A 12,874-nucleotide genomic window follows, 5' to 3' on the forward strand; every position below is an offset into this window, starting at 1 on the left:
ACAGTCACTTCTCTACAGTTCCCTGTCACCTTTAACTTTCTTTTCTAATGATAAAAGGCACATATCAATAAAACTTGTATTATATACCATTTGCAAACATGCACATATCTCATTTAAACAGATGTAATTCACAAACCTCACGAAAATCCAGCGTTTTCTTCCCATCGAGCGCTCATCTAATGTCTTCTTCAGAAGTGCGTATTCTATCAGCCAGAATCAAAACTTCAAGATCAGGATCAAAAGTTCCTCTGATTCAAAAATCATGATGGTCAGTGGTCACAGTCCAAGCAGGCGATCAAGGCTATTTAAACTGTCAGGAGATTGCTGCTGCATGCTGGATCCGCACAAGTGCGTGAGTGCAACTAAAGTCTTTATAGCAAGTCAGTCCACTGTCGGCCATGTTTGGAACGCTCTCGGGAGGCTATTTCCAGTCATGACAGTGCAGCTGCAATCAACTTGAATGGGGAAAAACCGAAGTCTCCAAAATGGTTGGTGAAGATTATGATCAGAGAACATATATTTCAAATCAGCAGTAAAATCTAACAACACTGGTATCATAAATGGTGCTACTTTACCTCAGCGCACAAAAAAACAAAAACAAATCCCAGCTTTTATAGCTCATGCGCATGTGCGTTCTCAAGTTGATTGACAGGCGATGTCTATCTAAAAGGTGATTGGCTCTTTTACTTGTAAAACAGGACTTCCCATCTACTTCTGTTGACCGTTGGCTGCAGTTGGGCATTCTAATTTCTACCATTAATTTTAATAGAAGTGGCCCGTCTCTGCTAAATAGTCTCTGGTGCAACTTTAAGGTAAAAGCGCTTCACGTGTGCTATAAGTAAATGTCTTATTCACTGTGTACTGTATGTACAATTGGTTTGATTCTGTATTTTTTGAGTAAATGTGATTGCTAATGTGGACATGCCATCCATGTTTGCTGGACTACTGTGTGTACTGTTATTTCCTTCTTCCTAATATATTAACAATTTCTTCATGTGCAAATAAATTACTAAAATTTGATGACTAAACAAAAATAAGAAGAAACTGCTATCTACCATTTAAAGTACAATATAATTTTTTTGATTATTTTTTACAATGTTTTGTGTGAAATTGAGTAAATATAGTACTAAATAGGAGTTTATTAATTTTTTTTTTAGCAATTTTATGTTTATTTACTGTATTAAATTGTTATATATTGGCATTGTATTGGCCTATCGGCCACCCTTCTCTCTGAATATCGGCATCAGGCATTAAAAAAAAAACATATCGGTCGACCACTGATTGACACTTGTGGTAATTAGCCCAAAATGTCGAAATATCCTGTTCTGGCATATCGGTCTATCACTGGCTAGTACTGCGTTGTCAAAATAGTAATTGGCGTGCAACATTGCCAGCTTGAAGACAAAGTGGAATTCCTTAGTTTTGCGTCCTTTTTTCTTCATGGTGTATTTTATTTTTGCTCAAATATGTGCTCAAGGAAAAATCAACCTCATCTAAGCTTTATAGTCAGAATGCTGTTTAATAGACTACGCTGTATAATGAAATAAAAACCATTGTGTAATCTCTGTCTAAGTAAAGATGATAGAGGACATTGACCAGTATTTGAGTCCATTGTTACCAGCACTGAGGGTCTTTTTTTTTTTTTTTTTTTTTTTTTTAAGTAATTAATAGTCACTGTTAATGTTACCTTTTTGCAAATTTGTGTTTTGATATCTCTGCGACTGTTATGGTTTCGTAATCCTGACAGTTTGAATACTCTTTTGAACAGTAAGGTGCTATCCTTCACTTTAAACAAGGAAAATGCAGCTAAGAAATTCATGCACCTCGCATCGTGCTAGCGAGAGGTAAACATTTAATAAACATAAGCGCAAGCTTTGCTTGTTATTCTTATTGTGATGTCTCTTTCGAACTCTTTTGTCCATCATCCAGACATCTCATGTTGGAGTGGAATAAAATTAAGCTATTCTTGAAATTGATTTTGAACTATTTAAAATGAAAACAATTCATAATTCTTGCTGATGTTGCATTTTCTCAGGTATATGTACAAAGTTAGGTGTGCATTGCAAAAGGCAACTCACGTCCTTTGGCATGTTTCGATAGATTAATGATTGTCCAAATATAAATATGTAAATTCAGAAAGGATCTGTCTAATGTCTCAGGAACATCGTTTCTGACTTTGTTAATAGAGTTGCATATTGGAAGGGAATGTTAACAAATATTGGCTGTATTCCTCTAGCTGACATATATAAATGAGAATTGATGGGAATAGAAGGGGTTGCCCTTAGGAGTTTGCTTTACTGTGCATTATTTACCTGTGATCGCAATGTCCACTGATAGTATAGTCTATTGCTATCTGTCAGTCACAATGCTCCAATCAAAAATTCATCCTTTTTAAGTAAAAAAAAAAATGCTTATATTACTCAGACTTTATAATACTTGCATTCCTATTTTTTAGTGAATCACAAATTATATTTTGTAGCTGTTTAACAAAACCATCATAGGATTATTGTGCAATAATAGCAAACTCTTAGAGCTGCCAGATTTGTGTAACTGTGTTTGGTGCTTTGAGAGCTCAAATGACAGCCTAAATGAGTTGATAAAAGCTTTTAAAATCCCAGCTTTCTGTAAATGAAATAAAGTGTTCCTAACGAAAAGCTCTATTTGATTCATTTATTTCACTGTTACTTTAATAAAGATTATTGTCGGAATGTAAAGGGGTGCAGTAATGGTTCAACAGAGTATAAACCACTTGAAAACCAATTTAAAAATGGTCAGAGGCATTGCAAGTGATCTTTTGTAATGTTCAAAGCTAATGAACTTTTATTGGCACTTAACTGCACTGGGTCACTGATAAGTGATGATAATACTTGAAGAATTCAATTTGAAAGGAATGTAATGTGATGATAATTTAATAAAGATCATTGAGGTCATTTGGACCCCCTTGCAACAACAACAGACCTAGAATAGACCCATGTGTTTTGAGAAATACTTCTCACTGGATTAGACTTCTTACAGTGTTTACCAGTTGCTTTTGCATTGTGCTTGTATGGAATAGGCAAAAGCAAAGAGTCCTGAAATATGACACGTTGATTCTAAAAAGCACTAAAAAGGGGGCCCTTGCAGATTGATTTTATATTCACATCTTAAATTACAACTATTCAAAAGTATTCATTAAGTTCTTTAAAAATGATCTCACATTATACTGTGTTTCCTTTCATTAAGAATTCCAGATATGGTAAACTATCTAGCATTTTGTCCTCTGTGATTTGTGCTCGTTCTCAGCCATTCTTTCGGCCAATAGATCCTTGCCTTATCTCTTGGGACTGGTCAAACACCTAGCACACAAGTGCTACAGAGACCTTGACTGTCTGGAAAACATGTGCAGCTGCGTGTCTACGAGAGACGGGGCTATAAGTTTGAGAGTATTTTAGTAACATCAGATACCAAGGACAAATAGCCTGCAAACTTTATTTTCAATACCTAAAATTATAGGTACTGCTACATTTATAATTAGGCATTTGACAGACACTTTGATCCAAAGTGACACAGTGAATTTAATGTATAAATTCTATCAGTTTGGATATTCCCTGGGATTCAAACCCATGATCTTGGCATCGCTAGCACCACACTAAATTTTGAGCTATAGAAACCCAAGGGTATATCTTATCACATATGTAGTTATTCTGTTAAGAATTAGCAATTGGTAATTTATCCAAAACCCATTATGAGCTTATCCGGTTAATGATATGACAGTAGAGGTAGGCAGGAATGTAAAGGTGGAATGGGATTGGGACATAACACAGACCCTAACACACAGCCCCTATCCTAACCATATAAGGCTGAGTAGCCTGCCAGGCACAACTCTGGGCACCTTTCAAGTAACTGCAATTCAAATCTGGGTCCCTATGAGCACAATGGATCTTATGTGTTACAAGCACATTCACTACCCACTATGCCAGGAGATCGTGTTTAGATGTTCACTTATCTTGTGAAAGGTGGAAAAAATGTTTGAAAATGTTTTTACATTCATACAGTTGGAGTCCAGTAGGAACCCTGCCCCAAACCTAACTTTTTCTTTGGTAGCAGCAAATGCAATTCTTGCAAGAGTTTCACAAAATGAGTTTACCATTAAGACAGAACCCTGACATGACAAACAACTTGGTCACCTTTACCGTTGCACTGTATAATTTAGGGAGTGTTAAAAAGAAACTCACCACTATTCCTTGTCAATTGTGAATATTCAGTGTAGCTATTGTATGTACATAGCACTGCCCATTGGTCAATGCTGCGAATTTGGGTGTCAGAGTTTACCAAATTTGAACCTCACACAAAATTTGTATCATATTTGTTTGCCATCAGTTGAAATTCCTGATTGTGCAGATTTACATTGAGATGACTGTATTTCACCTGCAGAATTTCACAGTGCAAAGGTAAAAGTGTCAGAGCCTTTATCTCGAAGGTCCCTCTGGAGCAACCTTTGGTTAAGTGCCTTGTTTAAGGGGAGAGTGGTCATAGTTTGCTCCTAGTGTGGTTTGAACCTACAACCTTTTGGTTACTGGCCCAGATTTTTAACTACTCAATATATCTATTAGTATGCAAGAGGTTTAAAACAAGTTGAGAATGTAATATAGAAATGGGGTACAAAATATAGTTTCTCAAAGGCAGAGACGAGCAGTACAGGACATCACAAAAGACTACTTACAAAGCGGGGACACAAAAACTCTAGGATGTGTAACTGTGTCCCATGGGAATTAAATTAAACAGGGATGTACTCTAAATAGAAAAGAACTTTGTTGCAGTTTACCAACTCAAGACTCGAGGGTCAAACTGTTATCACCCTCACACTACAGCTGGGTGTCTGTGGTCTACACAGGAGTCCATTGTCTGTGTGGGTCCCTCCTCAGCTTATCAAAGCCCAAAGGCCTGTGATATCCATTCACAATCCCTTGAAACACACACATCAACCCGCATGCCTTGAATACCCGTTACTCCAAGGACAAGCTTTCTTGGTGGGCTGGCTCCTCTCAGGAGGCTGGGAGGTGTGTATAAAGCACATGCCCATCGCTGACCCGCCCCAAAACAAGTGTTAGACTTCTTTATGATGGAATCAGAGAAGATGCTTGCACAGACAAGATTTTGGATGATGCTGTTGGTGTCTTTGATTGTGGGGACTGGGTCATACGGTGCCACAATGGGACATAACGACCAGGACAACAGCCAGAAGATCACCCCACTATCAGGTCAGTCCCTTCCATTGGTCCTGTGTTTACTTTCTTCTTGTTTTGACGCAGTACTGGGATTGTTATGCATTATTTTACATCTTTCAAATCAGTGAACCTGCTACAGTAGTAGTTCAAAATTTTAAGAGTGATTTTGATGTTGGTTTGATGTTTAACTACTGTATAATTTTGGAGATAATTCCTCTAGTTTTTTGCATTGGGCATGGTTGTTGATTACCTACCAAAAAGTGAAAGGACATGGATAAAAGTTTCTAACTTTCAGAAGCACATGTCCTATCCAAATAATGGTTGATACACCCTTGAATGGTTGTTTAATCCATCTAAAGGACGCATTGGAGATGAACGGGAAGATGGAGATATGGGACATGTTCCTCACAACACTAATGAACAGCTGACCGGCCAATCAACACATGCAACTGAAGACATACCATGCAAAGAGGACCAATCAGCTCACAATCATGCCATGGATGATTTCTTGTCAGCCCTGAAAGATGGCTGGAACAGGGAGAGTGAACGGGGGATCCAGCGCTTTGGAATATGTTCGCAACATGATGCAGTAACAGATTTCCAGGTTGCTGCATTAACACGTCTAGCTGAGAGTGCACACCAACAAAGTAATGGACTTAAGGGTGTACATGCTACAAAAGGTAAACACATTTTCTTTGGCTTAGAAAATTAAATTTCAAATTTTATCCCTTGTTGTTTATAGCTGGATATTCATTCTTGTCAACTAGTTATTCTTATTGTCGAATGTTAGTTGTCGTGAATATCACTCCGTCTTTCTGTTGTGGTTATCTTAGTAGATATTTGGGATGCTGAGGAAGAAGGAGAGATGATTTTGGCCCTCACATTCCCAAGGCAAGCTCAGTCAACCAACCTGGCCTCCATGACACTCCTGTTCAGTGTGGATTCCATCAAGGGAGATGGTTTAAGAATGACATTTAGCAGTCATTCTCTTCATCCAAATAAACAGGTTATCCTCATTACGATTTTTGTTTGGGCCCTTTCACCACTTTTATTGACTGTAATAGAAAATGGAATGACAGGAAATGCTTACCTCATTCATGAAACACAAGCAAAGCTAATTTCTAAACTATTCTGCAATAATTTACATAAGAATGAACAAGGCCTATTGTGTTAGGGATTGTGCGCAAATCACTACACCACAGCTTTGACATGATGATAATTTTCACTTAAGTGTGTTTTTATGCATATTTTTGTCAATATAATAAGTTATGTTGTGTTTTCTCTGGTTCTCTCTCTTCCAGACAATTTGCATTTCCGAGAGCATGCATTTTCTTTTCCTTACAGGTGGACAGAAAGAGAGTAAAACTCATGGTCACCTTAAACTGAGAATTGCAGTTGAGACATTGAAGACTGAGAACAGTATGACTTCTCTCCTTCCAAAATAGACTTCTCAAGACTCCTTTCACATTGGCCATTTTAATTATTTTCCTGTTTTCTCATTTTAGGGCATAAACCTAGTCTGTCTGAGCTTCAGGAAGTCTTAATGAGAAAAGTGGATGGAAACAACATTACAATGAAGCCGATGTTATTTTTCCTCGCTGACCGTGAAAATAGTGATGAGCAAAGGACACCTAATTTACAATACCACGGGTAAATGATTCACCTGCTGGAGGTACATTATGGACACCATTTGCTGAATTAAATGTAAAACACTACATTTGTCACAACAATATTGCATACTGCTGTTTGAAACATTCATTCAGTGTAATATGTGTTCTTGTTAACATACAATTTTTTTTTTTATTAGTAGACAGTATACAGTATATACTGCACAATATCCAGTAAGTAGTAAGCTAGTATTCCATTCCAAACATAACCAATGTTTTGTTTTGTTTTTTGTTTTGTTTGTCCAGAATTCCTCTGGATCAGAGACCTTTACCAGGCCCTCTTCCTCCATCCAAAACTTTCCTTTTTCTGTGCGAGCTGCAGAAGCTCTTCAATGACATCCTGCCAGAGAAAGAGCCATCAACACCTCAAGAAGAGGTAAGCACAGTCTATTTGGATGCACTGCATTCCCTTCCACCACTCACCCTGGGAGTGTCATCCACGGAGTCCCTCCTTTCAGGACTGGTGAATTCCTCCACTCCAACTGCATTTGTCTTCCCCCAAAGTCAGCAAAGCCTGCAGACTCACCGAGTGGAGCTGACACTGGAGTCTCCTCTACTGTCTGTGCTCAGACTGCGACTGGATGAAGCCATTGCTCAGGTGAAAAAGGAGGCAGAGCAAAAGGTGATTGACAGGGTTCAGAAACTGAGTGAACTTAGTGCCCTTCCTCCAGATGGAGCGGATGATGAAACAAGTGAGTACTGCATTTTTTTTTATATGCCTGTATAGTACAATTGCATTATATAAATTATATAAGTATATACAGCAGAAGCAGAGGATAGAGTTTGTAATACTGGTCCCTATGATTCATTTATAGTCAGTAAAGACCATAAAGAGGCGCAGTACCGGGCCGTTTTGCTGCTGAAGGCTCTGCAGACAGTACTCCGTACCTTAGAGGTGGAACGGGCCCAGAGGACAGCCAGAGCAGATGAGGATGTCCCGACAACACCCAGTCAGTGTCGACTTCAGAGCTTGACTGTGTCCTTGAGGAAGTTCTCTCTTGTGCCCTCTGTGGCCAACATCAACAACTGTGTAGGGGCCTGTGTCTTCCCAATGGATGATGGCATCAACCACGTCATCCTCCTGAACAACCATATCGAGAGTGGCCAGCCCGTTGCTCGCACTCCCTGCTGTGTGCCAGTGGACTATATCGACCTGCAAGTGATCGAGCTAGAGAGCGTGGGCACCAAGATTGCCCCCAAGCAAAACGTGGTGGCGACCAAGTGTGGGTGTCGCTGATGGCATCCTTTGTTCTAAGAAATGCACTTATATATGTGTATAATACAATATATGAATAAAACTTCACAGATCTGCTTAATCTGCATTTATTTTTGCCTATAAATGCACAACAAAGCCTTTCATTTTGCGAAATTGGTGCAAACAGACCCGGTACGTAAGCTGTCATTTGAAGTGTAAATTAGGTAATTAGAGTGAAAATGAGCATATACAATGATATAAACAATACATTTTTAGATCAGTTTCAGTTGTATGAAATAATTAAACATGCTGTTAACACATATTTGCATCTGTGCTGAACTCATCAAAATATTTGGCTGTATTTTAATAAAGTATATACAAAGTGTATTTTCCTTGCATCATTTCTATGTACTGTATAATGAATGTAAATGATTTCGCAATGACTACTTATATAATGTGCACCCTGCACTCAAAATGCTACAGGTAGTTTTATATTGACATGAACACATTCATTTAAAACAGTTAAACATAATAAGAGGATTATGTACTGTATTTAATTTATCAGAAATCCAATTTGACCTTTTTTTTTTTTTTTTTTTACAGACTATTCGCTCTCCTTGAGTAATCCTTTATCCATTTCCCTGTTACGGATCTTTCGTGACCCAACCTTGTCTCCGGCCTTCTGTCTTGCTGCTCTTTTCTTTCTAAACTCTTCGATTTTATCCTCAGATCCCCAGTTCCAAAATGCAAAGGTGTCCCACCATGAATCAGGCTGCGGAAAAAACACAAGGTTTCAAAAATTGGTTACCTACCTGCTCAGTGTTCAAACCAAACCCAATCCTATGAGCCTTACCTCTTCCAGATCTCCACCCTGAATCTCTGATCCAGTTTCTTCAGTCTCTTCGAAGAATGGCTCTAGTGTCTCTGTTACACAGCAAGACACATTATATGGTTCTATGGAATACTTTGATTTGATTGGTCAGTCACTGCATTCACTGCAATTAATGCACTGATCACTAAACAGTATAATTGACCATTGTTCCAGGTTAACAATTTCCAACATAACCCCACTTTGCACACTCTTTCTTCTCACATAATAAAATTTAAATTCAAGTAAATATTTTACGTCCATTCATTTGTTTGTTTGGTAAGTAGCTGTTTAAAAGTGAGATAATGTACAATAAACTAGTCACTATCACGAAATAAACCACTTCAAGGTGATCAGGAATGGAGGGGTCTGGTACCACCCAGTCTGTTTTGTTTTTTTTGCAACAATGACTAAAATGACGTCTCATACATGTACACACATACAGGTGCATCTCAATAAATTAGAATGTCGTGGAAAAGTTCATTTATTTCAGTAATTCAACTCAAATTGTGAAACTCGTGTATTAAATAAATTCAATGCACACAGACTGAAGTAGTTTAAGTCTTTGGTTCTTTTAATTGTGATGATTTTGGCTCACATTTAACAAAAACCCACCAATTCACTATCTCAAAAAATGTGAATATGGTGACATGCCAATCAGCTAATCAACTCAAAACACCTGCAAAGGTTTCCTGAGCCTTCAAAATGGTCTCTCAGTTTGGTTCACTAGGCTACACAATCATGGGGAAGACTGCTGATCTGACAGTTGTCCAGAAGACAATCATTGACACCCTTCACAAGGAGGGTAAGCCACAAACATTCATTGCCAAAGAAGATGGCTGTTCACAGTGTGCTGTATCCAAGCATGTTAACAGAATGTTGTGTGGAAGAAAAAGATGCACAACCAACCGAGAGAACCGCAGCCTTATGATTGTCAAGCAAAATCGATTCAAGAATTAGGGTGAACTTCACAAGGAATGGACTGAGGCTGGGGTCAAGGCATCAAGAGCCACCACACACAGACGTGTCAAGGAATTTGGCTACAGTTGTCGTATTCCTCTTGTTAAGCCACTCCTGAACCACAGACAACGTCAGAGGCGTCTTACCTGGGCTAAGGAGAAGAAGAACTGGACTGTTGCCCAGTGGTCCAAAGTCCTCTTTTCAGATGAGAGCAAGTTTTGTATTTCATTTGGAAACCAAGGTCCTAGAGTCTGGAGGAAGGGTGGAGAAGCTCATAGCCCAAGTTGCTTGAAGTCCAGTGTTAAGTTTCCACAGTCTGTGATGATTTGGGGTGCAATGTCATCTGCTGGTGTTGGTCCATTATGTTTTTTGAAAACCAAAGTCACTGCACCCATTTACCAACAAATTTTGGAGCACTTCATGCTTCCTTCTGCTGACCAGCTTTTTAAAGATGCTGATTTCATTTTCCAGCAGGATTTGGCACCTGCCCACACTGCCAAAAGCACCAAAAGTTGGTTAAATGACCATGGTGTTGGTGTGCTTGACTGGCCAGCAAACTCACCAGACCTGAACCCCATAGAGAATCTATGGGGTATTGTCAAGAGGAAAATGAGAAACACGAGACCAAAAAATGCAGATGAGCTGAAGGCCACTGTCAAAGAAACCTGGGCTTCCATACCACCTCAGCAGTGCCACAAACTGATCACCTCCATGCCACGCCGAATTGAGGCAGTAATTAAAGCAAAATGAGCCCCTACCAAGTATTGAGTACATATACAGTAAATGAACATACTTTCCAGAAGGCCAACAATTCACTAAAAATGTTTTTTTTATTGGTCTTATGATGTATTCTAATTTTGTGAATTGGTGGGTTTTTGTTAAATGTGAGCCAAAATCATCACAATTAAAAGAACCAAAGATTTAAACTACTTCAGTCTGTGTGCATTGAATTTATTTAATACAAAAGTTTCACAATTTGAGTTGAATTACTGAAATAAATGAACTTTTCCACGACATTCTAATTTATTGAGATGCACCTGTATATTTGCATGACTCGCATTCAAGAATTCACCTTGTACTTTCTCAACTCCAGAGCTGACCACTATGATGATCACGGCTACTAGTATGCAGCGGTTCAATGTGATGCCTTTCCATGGATTCTCCACCATACTCAAGGATTCCACAGGGAATATGCGCCGATATTTCACTGTTGGTGAAAGATGCATACAGTTAACTCAGAAGAACTAAGCTGTTCCATCAGTTGCTTTGCAGATGCAGCAAAACACTGTTCGAATTTGCATGTAATTACAACTATAAATTTGCCTGTGCAATTATACAGAGTTATAGAGTCCACCTTCTAGCTATTTCAGTGTAATGAAATAGGAATACGTACTTGCTCTGATGATCGTTGCTGGAACAATCCAGGGACGTAAAGAATAAAACCAAGTTTGATGTTGGCAGAATTCAACAGAATACCTACATGAAATTAACTGAATTGAGTACATTAAAACTAATTAAAATGATATTATATCAAATATTTTTAAAGAATTTAACACATACAGTCAAGCTAAACATTTAGGATAATGTAGCCATGCAGCTGTAAAAAAGAATGAGAGCAGATAACTGTTCTGCATTAGATGCCTAAACTTTGCAGGCTGACAACAGACTTTATTTTGAAAAGGGTGAACATCTGATAAATGTAATCATACAATGTTGAATCTAAATAAATAAATGAAAAATATTAGTGGTAGTTTGTAGCTGAAATAGTAGCTCTTACCAGGCAGAGACCGAGTGGTTCTGCATAAACTGTGTACAGGGAAGGATAGGCTACTGCTTTCAAAGCCAATATGTCAAGCAGTGTCTCAAGTTAGCCTTGATGGACAGGCACAGCTGAAATTTTTTTACATGACTTTAACATGGTCCATTTTCAATTTTGAATAGAATTTTAGAAGTAATATATACTGTATATATATATATATATATATATATATATATATATATATATATATATATAATTATTATTATTATTATTGTAAAATAAATTAAAAATTTCGTTGGTACCGATAACAGTGAAATTTCATTTATGATATTGAACACACTCATTAAAAGTTAAATATTAATGTAAATATAAACATATTAAATAAAAATAATGCCGTGTTATCTTAGTTTTTCTTAATTAAGTAAACACTGCTTCATGTTTTTTAAATTATTCAGGTAAACAGTCATAATAATAAGGAAGTAGCATAAGTATTAAGAAAAACTAAGAGCAGAGTAGGCTAATAATAACAACAAAAAATAAAAATAAAAAAAACAAAACAAATTATGCGTCCCTTTTCTATCCATTTATTCATTTGAATACATTTTTAAATCAAATGCTTATATCTTTTGACATTTGTTTTTTTATTTATTGTTTTTAAAGTATTTTAAAATGGACTTTATGTATCTTTATTTTTAATTTTCTTTATCATTTATATGTAAAGCACTTTGCATTACCATTGTGTATGGAATGTGCTATATAAATCAATTTACCTTATCTTGCCGTGCCTAGTAATAATACAAATTATGATAATTTAAATTCACTCATCTGCATATCATATAAAAAATAGCTTAATATTTCCATAACGTATGTGACTTCACATGTTTTATATGCAGTAATATTACAGATGATAATAAATCTTTGATATAGTACATTTTGCATTGCTAATTACGTTTAGAGTGAGGTAACATTTCATGTTTAATGATTAATAAATTATGTAACCTCATTAGAGGCATATATTTTTAACTTATCTTAAACATTCTAGTTACTGTACAAAGCAATATATATTCATAGATTAGACATGATTCTCCTATATTCTAGCAATCATACATTCTATTTTAATTTGTTTGTTTCCACTCAGGGATTACTTGTTTGCCAAAAAACATGACGTAGCACAGAAGACACGCCCACTATTGGCTGTCTCGCGTTCCGAGTATAAAT

General features: G+C 37.2%; 1 protein-coding gene across 1 annotated transcript; it reads left to right on the forward strand.

Moving 5' to 3' along the window:
- The first annotated feature begins 95 nt into the window (after window positions 1-95).
- LOC127439293 (muellerian-inhibiting factor-like) lies at window positions 96-8,112 on the forward strand. The gene is made up of 7 exons (XM_051695534.1): window positions 96-5,240; window positions 5,567-5,887; window positions 6,041-6,213; window positions 6,509-6,626; window positions 6,713-6,857; window positions 7,121-7,566; window positions 7,690-8,112. Exons 1-7 carry the CDS (start codon window positions 5,099-5,101, stop codon window positions 8,109-8,111), a joined length of 1,767 nt encoding a protein of 588 aa, XP_051551494.1. The 5' UTR covers window positions 96-5,098; the 3' UTR covers window position 8,112.
- Window positions 8,113-12,874: the final 4,762 nt, after the last annotated feature.

Source organism: Myxocyprinus asiaticus, chromosome 50 (genome assembly GCF_019703515.2).
Source record: "Myxocyprinus asiaticus isolate MX2 ecotype Aquarium Trade chromosome 50, UBuf_Myxa_2, whole genome shotgun sequence".
Classification (NCBI taxonomy): domain Eukaryota; kingdom Metazoa; phylum Chordata; class Actinopteri; order Cypriniformes; family Catostomidae; genus Myxocyprinus; species Myxocyprinus asiaticus.